A 13,706-nucleotide genomic window follows, 5' to 3' on the forward strand; every position below is an offset into this window, starting at 1 on the left:
TTCCCGGTGGGCATTTAAAGCTGACTGGACACTTCAGCCAGCCCCGTGTATCCCACGGATGTCCCGCTGGCAAAACTGGTTTGATTCCTTTATTTCCCCAGCCTTAGCCCCCCCTGAGCCCCCTCTCCCCATCCCTGCAGGGAGGGTTCAGTGTTTGGGAGGAGCTGAAGGGCACTGCAGCAAAACACCTCCAGTCGCCCACTTTGACCCCTTTTCTCGTCGTTGTGCTGCCTTTTTGTGCCTTTTCCCTGCACAGCCGGGTGGTTCCTTCAGCCCGAGCCCCGAGTCCGACCCCCCTCCGCTCCCGGGCGCGTTCCCTGCTGGAATTCCCGGGTCATTCCCCTCTCCCTGCGCCGTTCCAGCTCCTCCCCGGGGGAACCGGGACCGAGCCCGGGGCAAAGTGCAGGTTCAGCCCCCGGCCTGGGGGCACGAGGGCGCAGCAGTGACCCGGTGACACGTTCGGTGACAGTTTTATGACGGAGGGGAAAGGTTGAGCGGCCGCCTCGGGGGGGGGGCCCGATAAAAGTGCTCCAGGAGGTTTTCCCTCCGTTCCCGGCTGTGCCGGGGCTCCCCCAGCCCTGCCGGGGGGTCACTGGTGGGCTGTGAGCAGAGGAGGGGGCCGGGGCAGCGCAGAGACCTCGGGGCTGCAGCTCCTGCTCCTCCTGCTCCCTCCTTCTAGGCGGGGATGAAGCGCTGCCTCTCATCAGCTCCGCTCCCTCCCTCCCTCTCCCGCAGCTCTGAGCAGCCGCCGCGTCCTCTCGGCTCTTTTTTTTTAAGACTTCCAGGATGAATTGGAAAAAGCGAAAAATAAAAAATAAAAATAAAAAAAAAACCACACAAAAAAATCCAACAAAAAACAACAACCACCCCCCCCCCGTGACCCCCCAGTCCTTTCCCAGAGCCCCTGTCCTTCTCCATGACCCCCTGTCCTTCCCTCCAGAGCCCCTGTCCTTCCCCCTGTGACCCCCAGTCCTTCCCCAGACCCCCAGTCCTTCCCCAAACCCTCTGTCCTTCCCCAGACCCCCAGTCCTTCTCCATGACCCCCAGTCCTTCCCCAGACCCCCAGTCCTTCCCCAGACCCCCAGTCCTTCCCCAGACCCCCTGTCCTTCCCCACGACCCCCTGTCCTTTTCCAGGCCCCCTGTCCTTCTCCAGCCCCCCCGTCCTCCCCCTGTCCCCCCCTCCCCGGTCCCCGCTGTCCCCCCCGGGGCGGCTCTGGCTCTTTAAGGGCGCTGCCCGGGCTCGGTCCCCGCCGTCGGGGCGAAGTCCGCGGGCTCTGTGGCGGCGGCGGGGCCGGGGATGCAGCTCCCGGGGGGGCCGGGCGCCCTGGCCGCCCCCCTGCTCTCCATCCCCGTGGCCTTCGGCATCGCCGGCGCCACCGCCCTGGCGGAGTGAGTGCGGACCCCCGGGGACCCCCGGGCTCGGGGGGGTTTGGGGTCCTGCTCGGGGAGGGGTGACGGGACCAGTCCGGGAGCGGGGGGAGAGTCCGGGCTGTCCCGGGACACGGCTCCGTGCGGGGCTGGGGGGGTCCAATCCCCGTCCCGGGGTCCCACCCGGACCTGGAGAACAGGGAGCGTGTCCTGGGTGGGGGGCTGGGGCTGTCCCGGGACAGGGAATCCAGGGAATCCATCCCGGATCGTGGGGTCCACCCGGGACAGGGGGCTGGGCCTGTCCGAGATCGGGGGGAGCCTTGCCAAGGCAGCCCCTTCCCCACCCCGCTGGAATGTCAGGTTCCTCCCTTCCTTTGGGATTCACCCCCCCGGGGTTGTTTCAGACCCCAGAGGAGCCGTTTTCCCCTCTCAGAGTTTGGGCAGTGCCGGGACCCCCCTTGGGGTGCGGGGCCTGATCCTGACCCCAAAGATCAGGGGGGTGAGGAGCGTTTCCCGTGGGCAGGGGGGAAATGGGGCTTCACCCCCGGGCTGTGCCTGGTGCTGGACCCCCCCTCTGCCCCACAGCAACCCCCCACTGCTGGTGCTGACGGTGACCCTGGTGCTCCTCGGCCTCTTCTCCGTCATCCTCCTCGGCGGCGGCGTCAGCCACTTCCAGGACCCCCTGTTCTGTGGTGAGACACCCCCCCCCAGGCTGTGGGGTTTGGGATTTGGGATCTGGGGGGAGCCGTGGGCCCCTGGCAGAGCTGCCCTGGCTCCCCCCCCCCAGTGTTCGTGGTGTTCTCCTTCGTCTCCGGCGTCGACCTCATCATCGCCCTGGAGGAGGACGGGTTCATCTCTGGCTTCATGGAGGTCTATGTCAGAGAGGTATCACCCCATCCCACCCCACCCAACCCCACCCCACCCCAGCACCCTGATCCTGTGGGGATGGATGGAGCTCTCCCTGCTGGAGCTGCTCCTGCAACAACAGAATCACACACCAGGATCACACACCGGGATCACACACCGGGATCACACACAGAGATCACAGACCAGGATCACACACTGGGATCACACACCGGGATCACACACTGGGATCACACACAGGGATCACAGACCAGGATCACACACTGGGATCACAGACCAGGATCACACACCGGGATCACACACAGGGATCACACACCGGGATCACACACCAGGATCACACACAGGGATCACAGACCAGGGTCACACACTGGGATCACACACAGGGATCACACACCGGGATCACACACTGGGATCACACACTGGGATCACACACCGGGATCACACACAGGGATCACACACAGGGATCACACACAGGGATCACACACCAGGATCACACACCGGGATCACACTCTGGGATCACACACCAGGATCACACACTGGGATCACACACTGGGATCACACACCAGGATCACACACTGGGATCACACACCAGGATCACACACCAGGATCATACACCGGGATCCCACCCGGAGCAGCCCCAGCTCCCGTGGGGTGCCCTGAGGAGGGGGTGGGAAGGCAGCTGCCCCCTCCCTGCCTGACCCAGCCCCTCCCCACGGGCAGGGCGAGCCCTACCTGCGCACGGCCCACGGGATCATGATCTGTTACTGGGATGGCGTCGTCCACTACGGGCTCTACCTCACCATGGTCATGGCCATCGGCCACAGGTGAGCGGGGATCCGGGGGCCAGAGGGGTTCGGGGGGCTTGGAGCATCCCAAACTCCATGGGGAGGGAGCTCTGAGCCTGGCAGAGGTGCCTGAGGAGCTCACAAGGGTTAGAGCATCCCAAATTCCATGGGGAGGGAGCTCTGAGCCTGGCAGAGGTGCCAGAGGAGCTCAGGGGGGTCGGAGCATCCCAAATTCCATGGGGAGGGAGCTCCGAGGTGCCCGTTCCCGGTGTCTCTGCAGGAAGAACTACAGGAACCTGGGGCTCTTCTGGCTGGGCTCGCTGCTGATGAGCGTCGTGGTCTTCCTGCTGGGGAACATGATCGGTACGGGGGGGAGGAGGGGGCTCCGTCCCCACCGCCCGTGTCCGGCGGGTTTGCTGCTCCCCGCGGGCACAGGAGGGAGGTGCCGGCGCTTCCTCCGTGTCCATCCCGCGCCCTCCTCCTCCAGGGAAATACAGCTCCGAGCTCAGCCCCTCCTTCCTGCTCAACCTGCCCTACATCCTCCTCCTCCTCTGGGCCGGGGCGAGGCTGTTCCAGCAGCCCAGGGAGCCGCTGCTCCTCAGCCCCGAGAAGGTGAGCTGGGGCTCCGGGGGGGCTGCCCCGGGCGCCCGGTGCCCCTCCCGGGGGGTGCAGAGCCCAAACCGGGGCGTTTCCCCTCTGGCAGGTGGCGGAGGAGCAGCGCAAACCCCTGTACCGGCGGCCCCAGGACGCGGCCCTGGTGCTGGTGCTGCTGCTCATGGCCTCGTTCACCTTCTTCAGGGGGATGGTGAGTGCTGGGGGGGCGTGGAGGGGCCGGGGGGGGGCTCGGGGAAGGTTCATCCGCCCCCCACCCGCCTCCCCTCCTCTCTCCACCCCCCCCAGGTGGTTCTGGACTGTCCTGCCGACTCCTGCTTCGAGTACATCTACCAGCACGAGCCGTACCTGCGCGACCCTGTCGCCTACCCCAAAGTGCAGGTGAGTGTCGGGGGGGGTCCAGCTGGGGCCGGAGACCCCCCCGGCGGCACCAGGGAGGGGGTGACCGTCTCTCTGTCCCTCCCCAGATGCTGATCTACATGTTCTACGCCCTCCCCTTCTTCCTGCTCTGCATCTACGGGCTGGTGCTGCCCGGCTGCTCCTGGCTGCCCGACTGGAGCCTGGTGTTTGCCGGGGCCGTGGCTCAGGTGAGGCCGTCCCGGCGCCCGGGGGGGCAACGCTGGGACCCCCAGGGCTGGGTTTTGGTCCCAGCCAGGGGCAGGGGGGGTTGGGGCTGAGCTTGGGGGCTCAGCTCTGCGCCCGCACGTGGAGCAGCAGCTCTGCCGCTGCCTGGTAATTGCTTTGGCCCCGGTGGATTTTACCGGGCCCGGGGATTCGCTGGCCAGAAATAGGCTGGGGCAGGGCTAAAATAGGATGTGCCGCCCGTGCTGCTGCCACCACACACCCTTTGGGGCCGGGCGGGCCGCACAAGGCCCTCCCCCTCCCCAGTGCCACCCCTTCCCTGTGTCCCCAGGCTCAGTTCTCCCACCTGGGCTCGTCGCTGCACGCCCGGACCCCCTTCCCCTACCAGACCCCCGACGACGTCCTGTGGAGCTTCCTCCTCTCCAACATCCTCTACGCGCTGGGCCCGCAGCTCCTGGTGCTCCGCTGCCTGCGCTGCCCCGCCTTCTTCCTGCCCCCCGCTCCTGCCGGCCTGCTCCGGGCAAAGAAACACCAGTGACGGGGCCTGCCCGGCCCGGGGGGCTGCTCTGCCCACCCTGGGGGCTGCTCTGCCCACCCGGGGGGCTGCTCTGCCCACCCTGGGGGCTGCTGTGCCCACCTTGGGAACTGCTGTCCCCACCCTGGGGGCTGCTGTCCCTGTCCTGGGGGCTGCTGTGCCCACTCTGGGGGCTGCTGTGCCCACCCTGGGGGCTGCTGTGCCCACCTTGGGAACTGCTGTGCCCACCCTGGGGGCTGCTGTCCCCACCTTGGAGGCTGCTGAGCCCACCCTGGGGGCTGCTCTGCCCGGTGCCCCCATCCTGCTCGAGGAGCCCCAGAGCAGTGGGACCCAGAGATGTCCCAGAGGGGCTGCCAGAGGTGTCCCCAGGGCTGCTCTGGGGGTCCCCCGGTGTCCCCAAAGGCTGTGGGGACCTCGGGATGCTCTGCAGGGACGTTGTGGCTGCAGCCACAGCCCTGCCCGTGCCCAGGGGGGTCTCACTGGTGGGGGTCTCCCCTCCCGGCGGGTCCCGGGGGTCCGTGGGTGCCCTGTCCCACCCCGGCCACACCGGGAGGACTCGGGAGGGGGGGCAGTGCCAGGAAAACACTGTTTACAAAATAAAGGAGCCAAGGGTCGTTCCGGAGCCGTGTCCCTGCCGTGCCCGGGGATGTCCCTCCGTGCCAGCGGTGGGAACACAGGGATGGGACCCCCCCGGGCACCCCCAGGGATGAAGAGCCCCGCGACCACTCCCCTGCGGCCCTTTGGGGTGGGGCCGGGGGGTCCCCGTGTGTGCCCGCGGGGGGGTGCGGTGGGCACGCGGGTGGGGGGGGTTGTAGGAGGGTTTGTGAGGGGGGGCTGGGGGCGCACGGGTGGGCGGTGGGCGCACGGGTGGGCGGTGGGCACACGCGAGGGATTTCCCCGACAAAACCCCCCGTGCCCCGCGCGTCCCCCGGGGGTCCCGGCAGCACCGGGGGGTCCCGGGGGTGGGGAGAAGCGGGGCGGGCCGGTGACCTTGGCGAGCCGCCGGCCCTGCGCAGCGCCGGGAGAGCCGGGGCAGGGCCGGGCCGAGCTCCCGGTGCCGCCCCCTCCCTGCGCGGAGCCGCACCGGCGGCACCGGCGGCACCGTCGCGCTGCTGCGGGCGGGCCCCTCCCGCCGCCGGCACCGGGGACACGGTGAGTGCGGGGCTGCGGCGGCTCCGCTCGCTGCGGGGCGGGCGCGGGGCGCCGGGACGGGACCCCCCCGGTGCCGGTGCCGGTTTCCCGCTCCCCCCTCCCCGCGCTGCGCTGCCCGGGCACCGGAGTCCCGCAGCCCCGGGGCGGCCGCCGCAGTGTCCCGCACTGCAACACCGCGCCGGGCCCGCGGCCGCGGGCGGGCACAGCCGGGGCTGCCGCATCCCCCCGCCCCGCCCGGGCACCGCGACCCCCCGGAGGGGCTGCGCATCCCCCCCCCCGCCCCCGCGCTCGGCACCGGGACCCCCGGGAGGGGCTGCCCTGCTCTCACTGCCCCCGGCACGGGGCACCGGAGCCCCCCGAGGGTCTGCCCCGTTCTTTCTGCCCCCGGAGGGAACACCGGAATCCTCGAAGGGGACTTTCCCGCTCCCCCTGCTCCGGCCCGGGCACCGGGACCCCCGGGGGGGCTGCCCCGCTCCACAACCCCGCGGACCGACCGGGACTGCCCCGATCCCCCTTACCCTGCACTTGGCACCGGGACCACCGGGAGGGGCTGCCCCGCTCCCCCTGCCCCCAGACACGGCACCGGGACCACCGGGAGGGGCTGCCCCGCTCCCCCTTACCCTGCACTTGGCACCAGGACCCCCGGGGGATGCCCCGCTCCCTCTTCCCCCGGACTTGGCACCGGGACCACCGGGCCGGGCCGCCCCTCTCCCGCTGCCCCGATCAGGCACCGGCGCTCCCGGGGGTCCGCCCCGCTCCCCCCGCCCCACATCCAGGTCCCGGCGCCCCTTCCCCACCCTCCCCTGCGCTTGGGGGGGGCTCATTCCCGCGGTGAGGGGGGACGCGGAGCCAGGTTGGGATCTGGGGCACCCCCAGAACGCGGGGCTCGGGATCGCAGCCCCCGGGGATCAGGAGGCCGTGCCCCGGGAAGGGGGGGGGGGGGCGCAGCCGGGGGTCTCGGGGGGCTCCGGCCGCCGCCGCCGCCGCTCCAGCCCCATCAGTTCGGTTTCCAGATGTGCCGGCGCTGCCATAAATAACTCAGGAGAAGCGGCCCGGCGCGCCTGCCATGAAATATTCATCGCGGCTGTAACCGAGCGGGGCAAGCCGAGTTCAGCGCCGGGGGCACGGGGGTCCCTGGGGCACGGGGGGGGCGGCGCGGGGAGGAAACGAGCGACCCAGCGCTGCCGGTGCCCCCCCTCCGCTCGGGGCGGGTCAGGGGGCGGCGGGGGGTGATGGCACCCGGGTGGGGGGGGTCGGGGACCGGCGTCGCTGCTGGGGGGCTGCCGAGGCCGGGGGTCGGGCAGAGCGGGGTCTCCTCCCGGGGGGGGCCGGAAGGGGTGCTGAGGGCTCTGCTGTCCCCCCCCAGATGCGTCCCCAAAGCCCCTGGGCCGCCGGGCCGGCAGCTCTGCTGCTCCTCGCGGGAATCCTCGGCTCCGAGGCGCTGCAGAGCCCCCGGGGCAGGAAGAAGGTGGTTCATGTCATGGGTGAGTGGGGAGGGGCGCCCCGGGGTGGGGTGGGGTGGGATGGGGTGGGGTGGGATGGGGTGGGTTAGAATTAGGGTTAGAGTGGTGACAGGGACAGGGACAGTCCTGAGCTGGATGTCCCTTGTCCTGAGTGGGGTGTCCCTTGCAGAGGGTGACAGGGCCAACCCTGAACTGAGTGGCCCTTGTCCTGATCTGGGTGTCCCTTGTCCTGATCAGGGTGTCCCTTGCAGAGAGTGACAGGGTCAGTCCCGATCTGGGTGTCCCTTGTCCTGAGCTGGGTGTCCCTTGCAGAGAGGGTGACAGGGCCAGCCCTGACCCGGGTGTCCCTTGTCCTGACCCGGGTGTCCCTTGTCCTGACCCGGGTGTCCCTTGCAGAGGGTGACAGGGCCAGCCCTGACCCGGGTGTCCCTTGCAGAGGGTGACAGGGCCATCCCTGACCTGTGTCCCTTGCAGAGGGTGACAGCGGGGCCGTGGTGGTGCAGACGGCTCCGGGCAAGGTGGTGACTCACCGGGGCGGGACCATCATCCTGCCCTGCCGCTACCACTACGACGTGTCCGCGCACGACCCGGCCGAGATCCGGCTCAAGTGGACCAAAGTGACGGAGCCCATGGCCTTCGTGGACGTGTTCGTGGCGCTGGGCGAGGCCCGGCGGGCGTTCGGGCCCTACCGCGGCCGCACGGCCCTGCAGGAGGACGGGGCGGGCGACGCCTCCCTCATCATCCGCAACGTCACCCTGCAGGACTACGGGCGCTACGAGTGCGAGGTCACCAACGAGCTCGAGGACGACACCGGAGTGGTCAAGCTGGACCTCGAAGGTGCCGGCGCGGGGCGGGGGGGACGCTCCCGGGGGTTTGGGGAAGGGCTGGAGGACTCCGGGTGTAAAACCCGATGGCCAAAATGCCCCGAAAGGACCCCCCGAGGCTCTTTTTTGAGCGTCAGAAAGCAAAAGCACACGTTTATTTTATTTATTTATTTATTTATTTATTTATTTATTTATTTATTTATTTATTTATTTATTTATTCCTACTGTCCTGAGTGCGTGGGAATCGTTATTTATTTATCTATCTATCTATCTACCTACCTACCTATCTATCTATCTATCTATCTATTTATTTATTTATTTATTTATTCATTTATTTATTTATTTATTCCTGCTGTCCTGAGTGTGTGGGAATCGTTATTTATTTATTTATTTATCTATCTATCTATCTATCTATCTATTTATTTATTTATTTATTTATTTATTTATTCCTGCTGTCCTGGGTGCGTGGGAATCGTTTATTTATTTATTTATTTATTTATTTATTTATTTATTTATTTATTTATTTATTTATCTATTCCTGCTGTGCTGGCTGCGTGGGGATCGTTCCCGAAGTGCCCCACGCCGAGGTGCAGAGGCGCTCGTGGTGGTTTCGTGCCCCACGCAGGCCCCCCCACAAAAAAAAAAACGACAGGCAGGGGAAGTTCAGGAAAGTTCGATCCAAAAAAGTCGGGAACGCCGGACTTAGAGAGGAAAAGCTGCCAGCCCTCCTGTTCCCTGAGAAACACCCCCCTCCTGTGTGGGTTTTTCTCTTCCCTGCCCTCCCCTCCCAGGCCCTCTCCTCGTACCTGTGACTTCCCTCTGGAACGCACGAGGAGAAATCCCCCGGATTATCCGCATTAACCCCGAGCAAGGCGCTTCTCCCGGGCCGGACAAACCCCATCCCCCGGCCACGAACCCCCCAGGAGGGATCTCCCCCCTCCTCCCCCCGCGGTGTGGGATGGTTGGGATGCGGTTCCCGGTTCCCGTGTCCCTTTCTCCCCGGGGCCGGGCGCTTTTCCCGGCGCGTGCCGGGGGTTTATTGCCGCCGTTCTTGGCTTTTCACTGCTGCTCCGGGTTTATGGGACGGCAGCTCGTAAACCCCGAGGGCAGGCGGCGGCTCCGGGGCTCCTAAAGCACCCGGCTAGGGGGGATGAGGGGCTGGGAGCGGCTCCGGGGCTCCTAAAGCACCAGGCTGGGGGGGATGTGGGGCTGGGAGCGGCTCCGGGGCTCCTAAAGCACCTGGTTGGGAGGGATGAGGGGCTGGGAGCGGCTCCGGGGCTCCTAAAGCACCCGGCTGGGGGGGATGTGGGGCTGGGAGCGGCTCCGGGGCTCCTAAAGCACCAGGCTGGGGGGGATGAGGGGCTGGGAGCGGCTCCGAGCCCGCCGGGAGGTCGGGAAAGGGGGAAAATCCTTCTTTTTTGGGGACTGCTGCGGGGGTGCGACGGCCTGGCTGGACACCGGTGGTGTCCCCGTTCTCCCGGAGCCTGGGGGTGGAATGGGGGTCCCTAAAGCCGCAGCGTGGAGGGTCTGGGGGCTCTAAACCCTCCTCCCCCCGAGCACAGGCAGCTCATCGTGGCCGGGCTTTGCAGCCGCTTGTGGACAAATCTTGGGGGCGAGAAAGGAAAAAAAAAAAAAAAAAAGGGAAAAAAGCGGCGAGGTTTGAGAAACGTTGGATCGCGAGACACGGGCCGAAAACCGAGCCTGGAAACGGCTTTTCCAGGGGGTGACGTTAAAAACTTTTACCGAAAGCAAACTGAACCGGGGCAGTGCCCACCGCAGGGTTCGGGCAGGGGAGAACCTCCCACCCCTCCTCTCCATCTCCCCCCTCTCCAGGCGTCATCTTCCCGTACCACCCCCGCCTGGGCCGCTACACCCTCAACTTCCACGAGGCCCAGCAGGCGTGCCTGGAGCAGGACGGCATCCTGGCGTCCCACGACCAGCTGCACCAGGCCTGGCTGGAGGGCATGGACTGGTGCAACGCGGGCTGGCTGGAGGACGGCTCGGTGCAGTATCCCATCTCCCGGCCGCGGGAGGAGTGCGGCCGCAAGGACACGCCCGTGGGCGTGCGGAACTACGGCTACCGGCACAAGGAGAGCGAGCACTACGACGCCTTCTGCTTCACCTCCAACCTCAACGGTACCCGGGATGAGGGGAGGGATGGGGGGGAGGTTCCCGTGGAGACCGGGAGGATGCTCCGCCTTGGGAGGGGGGGGGTGGCCCCGCGCGCGAGTCCCTTCCCTGGATCCCTCCCTTCCCTGGATCCCTCCCTTCCCTGGTTCGGTGGTGGGGACCCCCCAGCAGGGACCAGCCTCCCCCCTAGTTGGTTCTGGGACTGGAACACTCGGTTTTAGCAACACCCTCTCTCTTTTTTTAGCAAAAAATTATCTTTTTTTAGCAAAAAATTCTCTTTTTTTTTTAGCAAAAAACCTCTCTTTTTTTAGCAAAATTTTCTCCTTTTTTTAGCAAAAAATTCTCTTTTTTTTTTAGCAAAAAAACTCTCTTCTTTTTTTTTTTTAGCAAAACCCTCTCTTGTTTTAGCAAAAAACTCTTTATTTATTTATTTTTTTTTTTTAGAGAAGACCTCTCTTCTTTAGCAAAGACCACTCTTTTTTAGCAAAAACCTCTCCTTTTTAGCAACACCTCTCTGGCTTTTTAGCAAAAACCTCTCTTTTTTTTTTTTTTTTTTTTTGCAAAAACCTGCCTTTTTTTTAGCAAAACCTCTCTTTTTTTTTTTTTTTTGAAAAACCCTCTTTTTTTTTTTTAGCAAAAGCCTCTCTTTTCTTTTTCCTTTTTTTTTTTTAGCAAAAACCTCTTTTTTTCCTCCTTTTTTTTTTTTTTTTTTTTTTTTTTGCAAAAACCCTCTGGTTTTTTGTTTTTTTTTTGGTTTTTTTTTAGCCCAGCCATCTCTACCAGGAAGGAGCAGGGCACGGAGGTAATTGCAGCAGCAGCGGCCCCGGGTGATGGATGAGGCCGGGCCCAGCAAGACAGATGGAGCCAGGAGGGCTCCCGGGCTCTGTAAATTCCTCCTGCCTGGCAGGGGGGGCCGGAGGGGGCCCTGCTGATGTTTATTTAGTGGTGGCAGGTGGGATAAATAGCGGGTGACACCGGCACGAGGAGCTGGCACTGCCCTCACAGCCCCTAAATCTGCCCACACTGCGGGTCCCCAGAGCCCACCCAGCCCCTCACCTCCTCCTGCCCCCCCAAAATGGGTTGGGGGGGTCCTCAGGGCTTGTATCATGTGGTTTTTTCAGCCCCCCTCAAAAAAATGCACTGGGGGGAGTCCACAGGATTGCACCACCCTTCCTTCAGCCCCCCAAAAATGTGGTGGGGGGAACCCTCCAGGGCTGGCCTCACTCGCCTCCTCCAGCCCCCCAAATGTGCTGGGGGGGTCCAGCAGACAGGTGTCACCCACCCTCCACCTCCAGCCCCCCCAGAAATGCATTGGGGTTGGTCCATAGGGTTTGTGCCACTCACCACCTCCAGCACCCCCAAAAATGCATTGAAGGGGCTCCAAAAATGCACTGAAGGGACTCAAAAAATGCACTGAAGGGGCTCCAAAAATGCATTGAGGGGGCTCCACTGGGTTTGTGCCCCTCACCACCTCCAACCCCCCAAAAATGCACTGAAGGGGCTCAAAAAATGCACTGGAGGGAGCATTGAGGGAGCTCCACAGGGTTCGTGCCCCTCACCACCTCCAGCACCCCCAAAAATGCACCGAGGGGGCTCCAAAAATGCACTGAGGGGACTCCACAGGCTTTGTGCCCCTCACCACCTCCAGCCCCCCAAAAATGCACTGAGGGGGCTCCAAAAATGCATTGAAGGGGCTCAAAAAATGCATTGAAGGGACTCCAAAAATGCATTGAAGGGGCTCCAAAAATACATTGAGGGGGCTCCAAAAATGCACCGAGGGGGCTCCAAAAATGCATTGAAGGGACTCCAAAAATGCACCGAGGGGGCTCCACATGCCTTGTACCCCTCGCCCACCCCACCCCACCGATCCCACAGGATGCTCCCGCACTGACCTCCCCCCCCCCCCCTCCCCGCTTTGTGCCCCTCCCCAGGCAAAGTTTACTTCCTGAAGACGTTCCGCAAGCTGAGCTACCCGGAGGCGGTGCAGGCCTGCAAGAACAACGGCGCGGCCGTGGCCAAGGTGGGGCAGCTGTACGCGGCCTGGAAGCTGCAGCTGCTGGACCGCTGCGAGGCGGGCTGGCTGGAGGACGGCAGCATCCGCTACCCCATCGTCAACCCCCGCGCCCGCTGCGGCGGCCGCGAGCCCGGCGTGCGCAACCTGGGCTTCCCCGACAAGAAGTACAAGCTCTTCGGCGTCTACTGCTTCAAAAAGGCCGGCGAGGCGCCCCCGGAGAAGGCGGCGGCGGGAGGAGGGGGGGACGCGCACCCCAACCGCGTGTGAGGGAGCATCTCCCCGGGTTTGGCCGGGGAACGCGTCGCCCCCCTCCCCCAAATAAAAACGCGCCTGGGTGTGTGTTGCCGGGATCCCCGGGGGTCGCGGCGGAGCTGCGGGCAGCCCCCGCCTCGGGCCGGAGCCCGGTGGCGCTCGGGGGGGGGGAAAACTTGAGGCAGCGGGAGGGGAAGGACTTTGGGAGCGCTGCCCGCGCCCGGGGCTGGCTCCCCGCGCTCCCCGCTCGGCGCAGCTCTTGCTTCTCGGCCTGCCTGTTGCATGTGCTAAAGGCCCATCAGAGCCTCCGTCCTCACCCCCCCCCCCCGGCGTCCCCCCCACCCTGCGCTGATACCCCCCCGCCCCAACCCCCGGGAGGCGCCGCGGGCCACCGGTGTCACGGCACCGTCAGGTCTCTGCAGGGGACGGACCTGCCGCGGGCTCCCCAAAACGCCTCTTCGGCGCTGGGCAAGGACTGGGGGCACTGGGCAGCCTGGGGGGGGCACTGGGCAGCCCGGGGGAGGCACTGGGCAGCCTGGGAGGGGGCACCCACAGCCCCTCCAGCCCCCGCCGGGGCCGGGGCAGCTCCTTCGCTTGGCTTCGTGCGGATGAAGTGGGAGGGGCTGGGTGGGCACCGCCCCCCGCGCCCACCCCGCCGGGCACCCCCCCCCGAGGCTTTTGGCAGCCCTGGGCACCCCCCCGAGGCTTTTGGCAGCCCCTGAACATAGATGAAATAAAAGCTTCGGCCGCTTTCGAGAGCTGAGCCGGGCTCTGGTGTGTCCTTCGCCGGTGCCACCCCCGAGGGGCGTCTCGGGGACCCCGGAGCTGCTCGGCCTCACCTTCCCTCCCTGTTCCCAGCACGTTCAGAGCATCCCAACAGCATCCTGCTTGGATTTGTTGGGACCAGATCCAAGGGAGCAGCCCAGGAGCCACCGTGGGGGGGGGGGGGGGGGCAGGACACGGATGGGGACCCCCGGGGTCCCCCAGAGGGGCTGGGGGCTTCCTCCCCACCCCGGCCCAGCTGAGCACGGCCCATCCATCACCTTCACCGGCTGATGGAAACAAAGAGCTGCTGGGATGTGACAGCCCTGGCAGGGCACAGCAGGGTGGGTGACGGGGGGTGG

At 65.4% G+C, this 13,706-nt stretch overlaps 2 protein-coding genes across 2 annotated transcripts; both read left to right on the top strand.

Moving 5' to 3' along the window:
* Positions 1–1,244: 1,244 nt before the first annotated feature.
* TM6SF2 (transmembrane 6 superfamily member 2) lies at positions 1,245–4,750 on the top strand. Its single transcript, XM_051769347.1, has 10 exons — positions 1,245–1,390; positions 1,955–2,061; positions 2,157–2,254; positions 2,954–3,057; positions 3,299–3,381; positions 3,506–3,630; positions 3,722–3,823; positions 3,919–4,011; positions 4,098–4,217; positions 4,544–4,750. Exons 1-10 carry the CDS (start codon positions 1,299–1,301, stop codon positions 4,748–4,750), a joined length of 1,131 nt encoding a protein of 376 aa, XP_051625307.1. The 5' UTR covers positions 1,245–1,298.
* Positions 4,751–5,748: 998 nt separating this feature from the next.
* HAPLN4 (hyaluronan and proteoglycan link protein 4) lies at positions 5,749–13,669 on the top strand. Its single transcript, XM_051769346.1, has 5 exons — positions 5,749–5,899; positions 7,266–7,383; positions 7,837–8,199; positions 10,020–10,322; positions 12,248–13,669. Exons 2-5 carry the CDS (start codon positions 7,266–7,268, stop codon positions 12,595–12,597), a joined length of 1,134 nt encoding a protein of 377 aa, XP_051625306.1. The 5' UTR covers positions 5,749–5,899; the 3' UTR covers positions 12,598–13,669.
* Positions 13,670–13,706: the final 37 nt, after the last annotated feature.

This window comes from Manacus candei, unplaced genomic scaffold (assembly GCF_025592945.1).
Source record: "Manacus candei isolate 608988 ecotype Guabito, Panama unplaced genomic scaffold, ASM2559294v1 h1tg000106l, whole genome shotgun sequence".
Classification (NCBI taxonomy): Eukaryota; Metazoa; Chordata; class Aves; order Passeriformes; family Pipridae; genus Manacus; species Manacus candei.

Bases quoted from the DNA above. Each gene is read 5' to 3' on its own strand.
- HAPLN4 (XM_051769346.1), top strand. From the start codon at position 7,266: ATGCGTCCCCAAAGCCCCTGGGCCGCCGGGCCGGCAGCTCTGCTGCTC. The intron at 7,384-7,836 runs GTGAGTGGGGAG...TGTCCCTTGCAG, and splicing joins GAAGGTGGTTCATGTCATGG to AGGGTGACAGCGGGGCCGTG. The intron at 10,323-12,247 runs GTACCCGGGATG...GCCCCTCCCCAG, and splicing joins CTTCACCTCCAACCTCAACG to GCAAAGTTTACTTCCTGAAG.
- TM6SF2 (XM_051769347.1), top strand. From the start codon at position 1,299: ATGCAGCTCCCGGGGGGGCCGGGCGCCCTGGCCGCCCCCCTGCTCTCC. The intron at 4,012-4,097 runs GTGAGTGTCGGG...GTCCCTCCCCAG, and splicing joins TCGCCTACCCCAAAGTGCAG to ATGCTGATCTACATGTTCTA. The intron at 4,218-4,543 runs GTGAGGCCGTCC...CTGTGTCCCCAG, and splicing joins TTGCCGGGGCCGTGGCTCAG to GCTCAGTTCTCCCACCTGGG.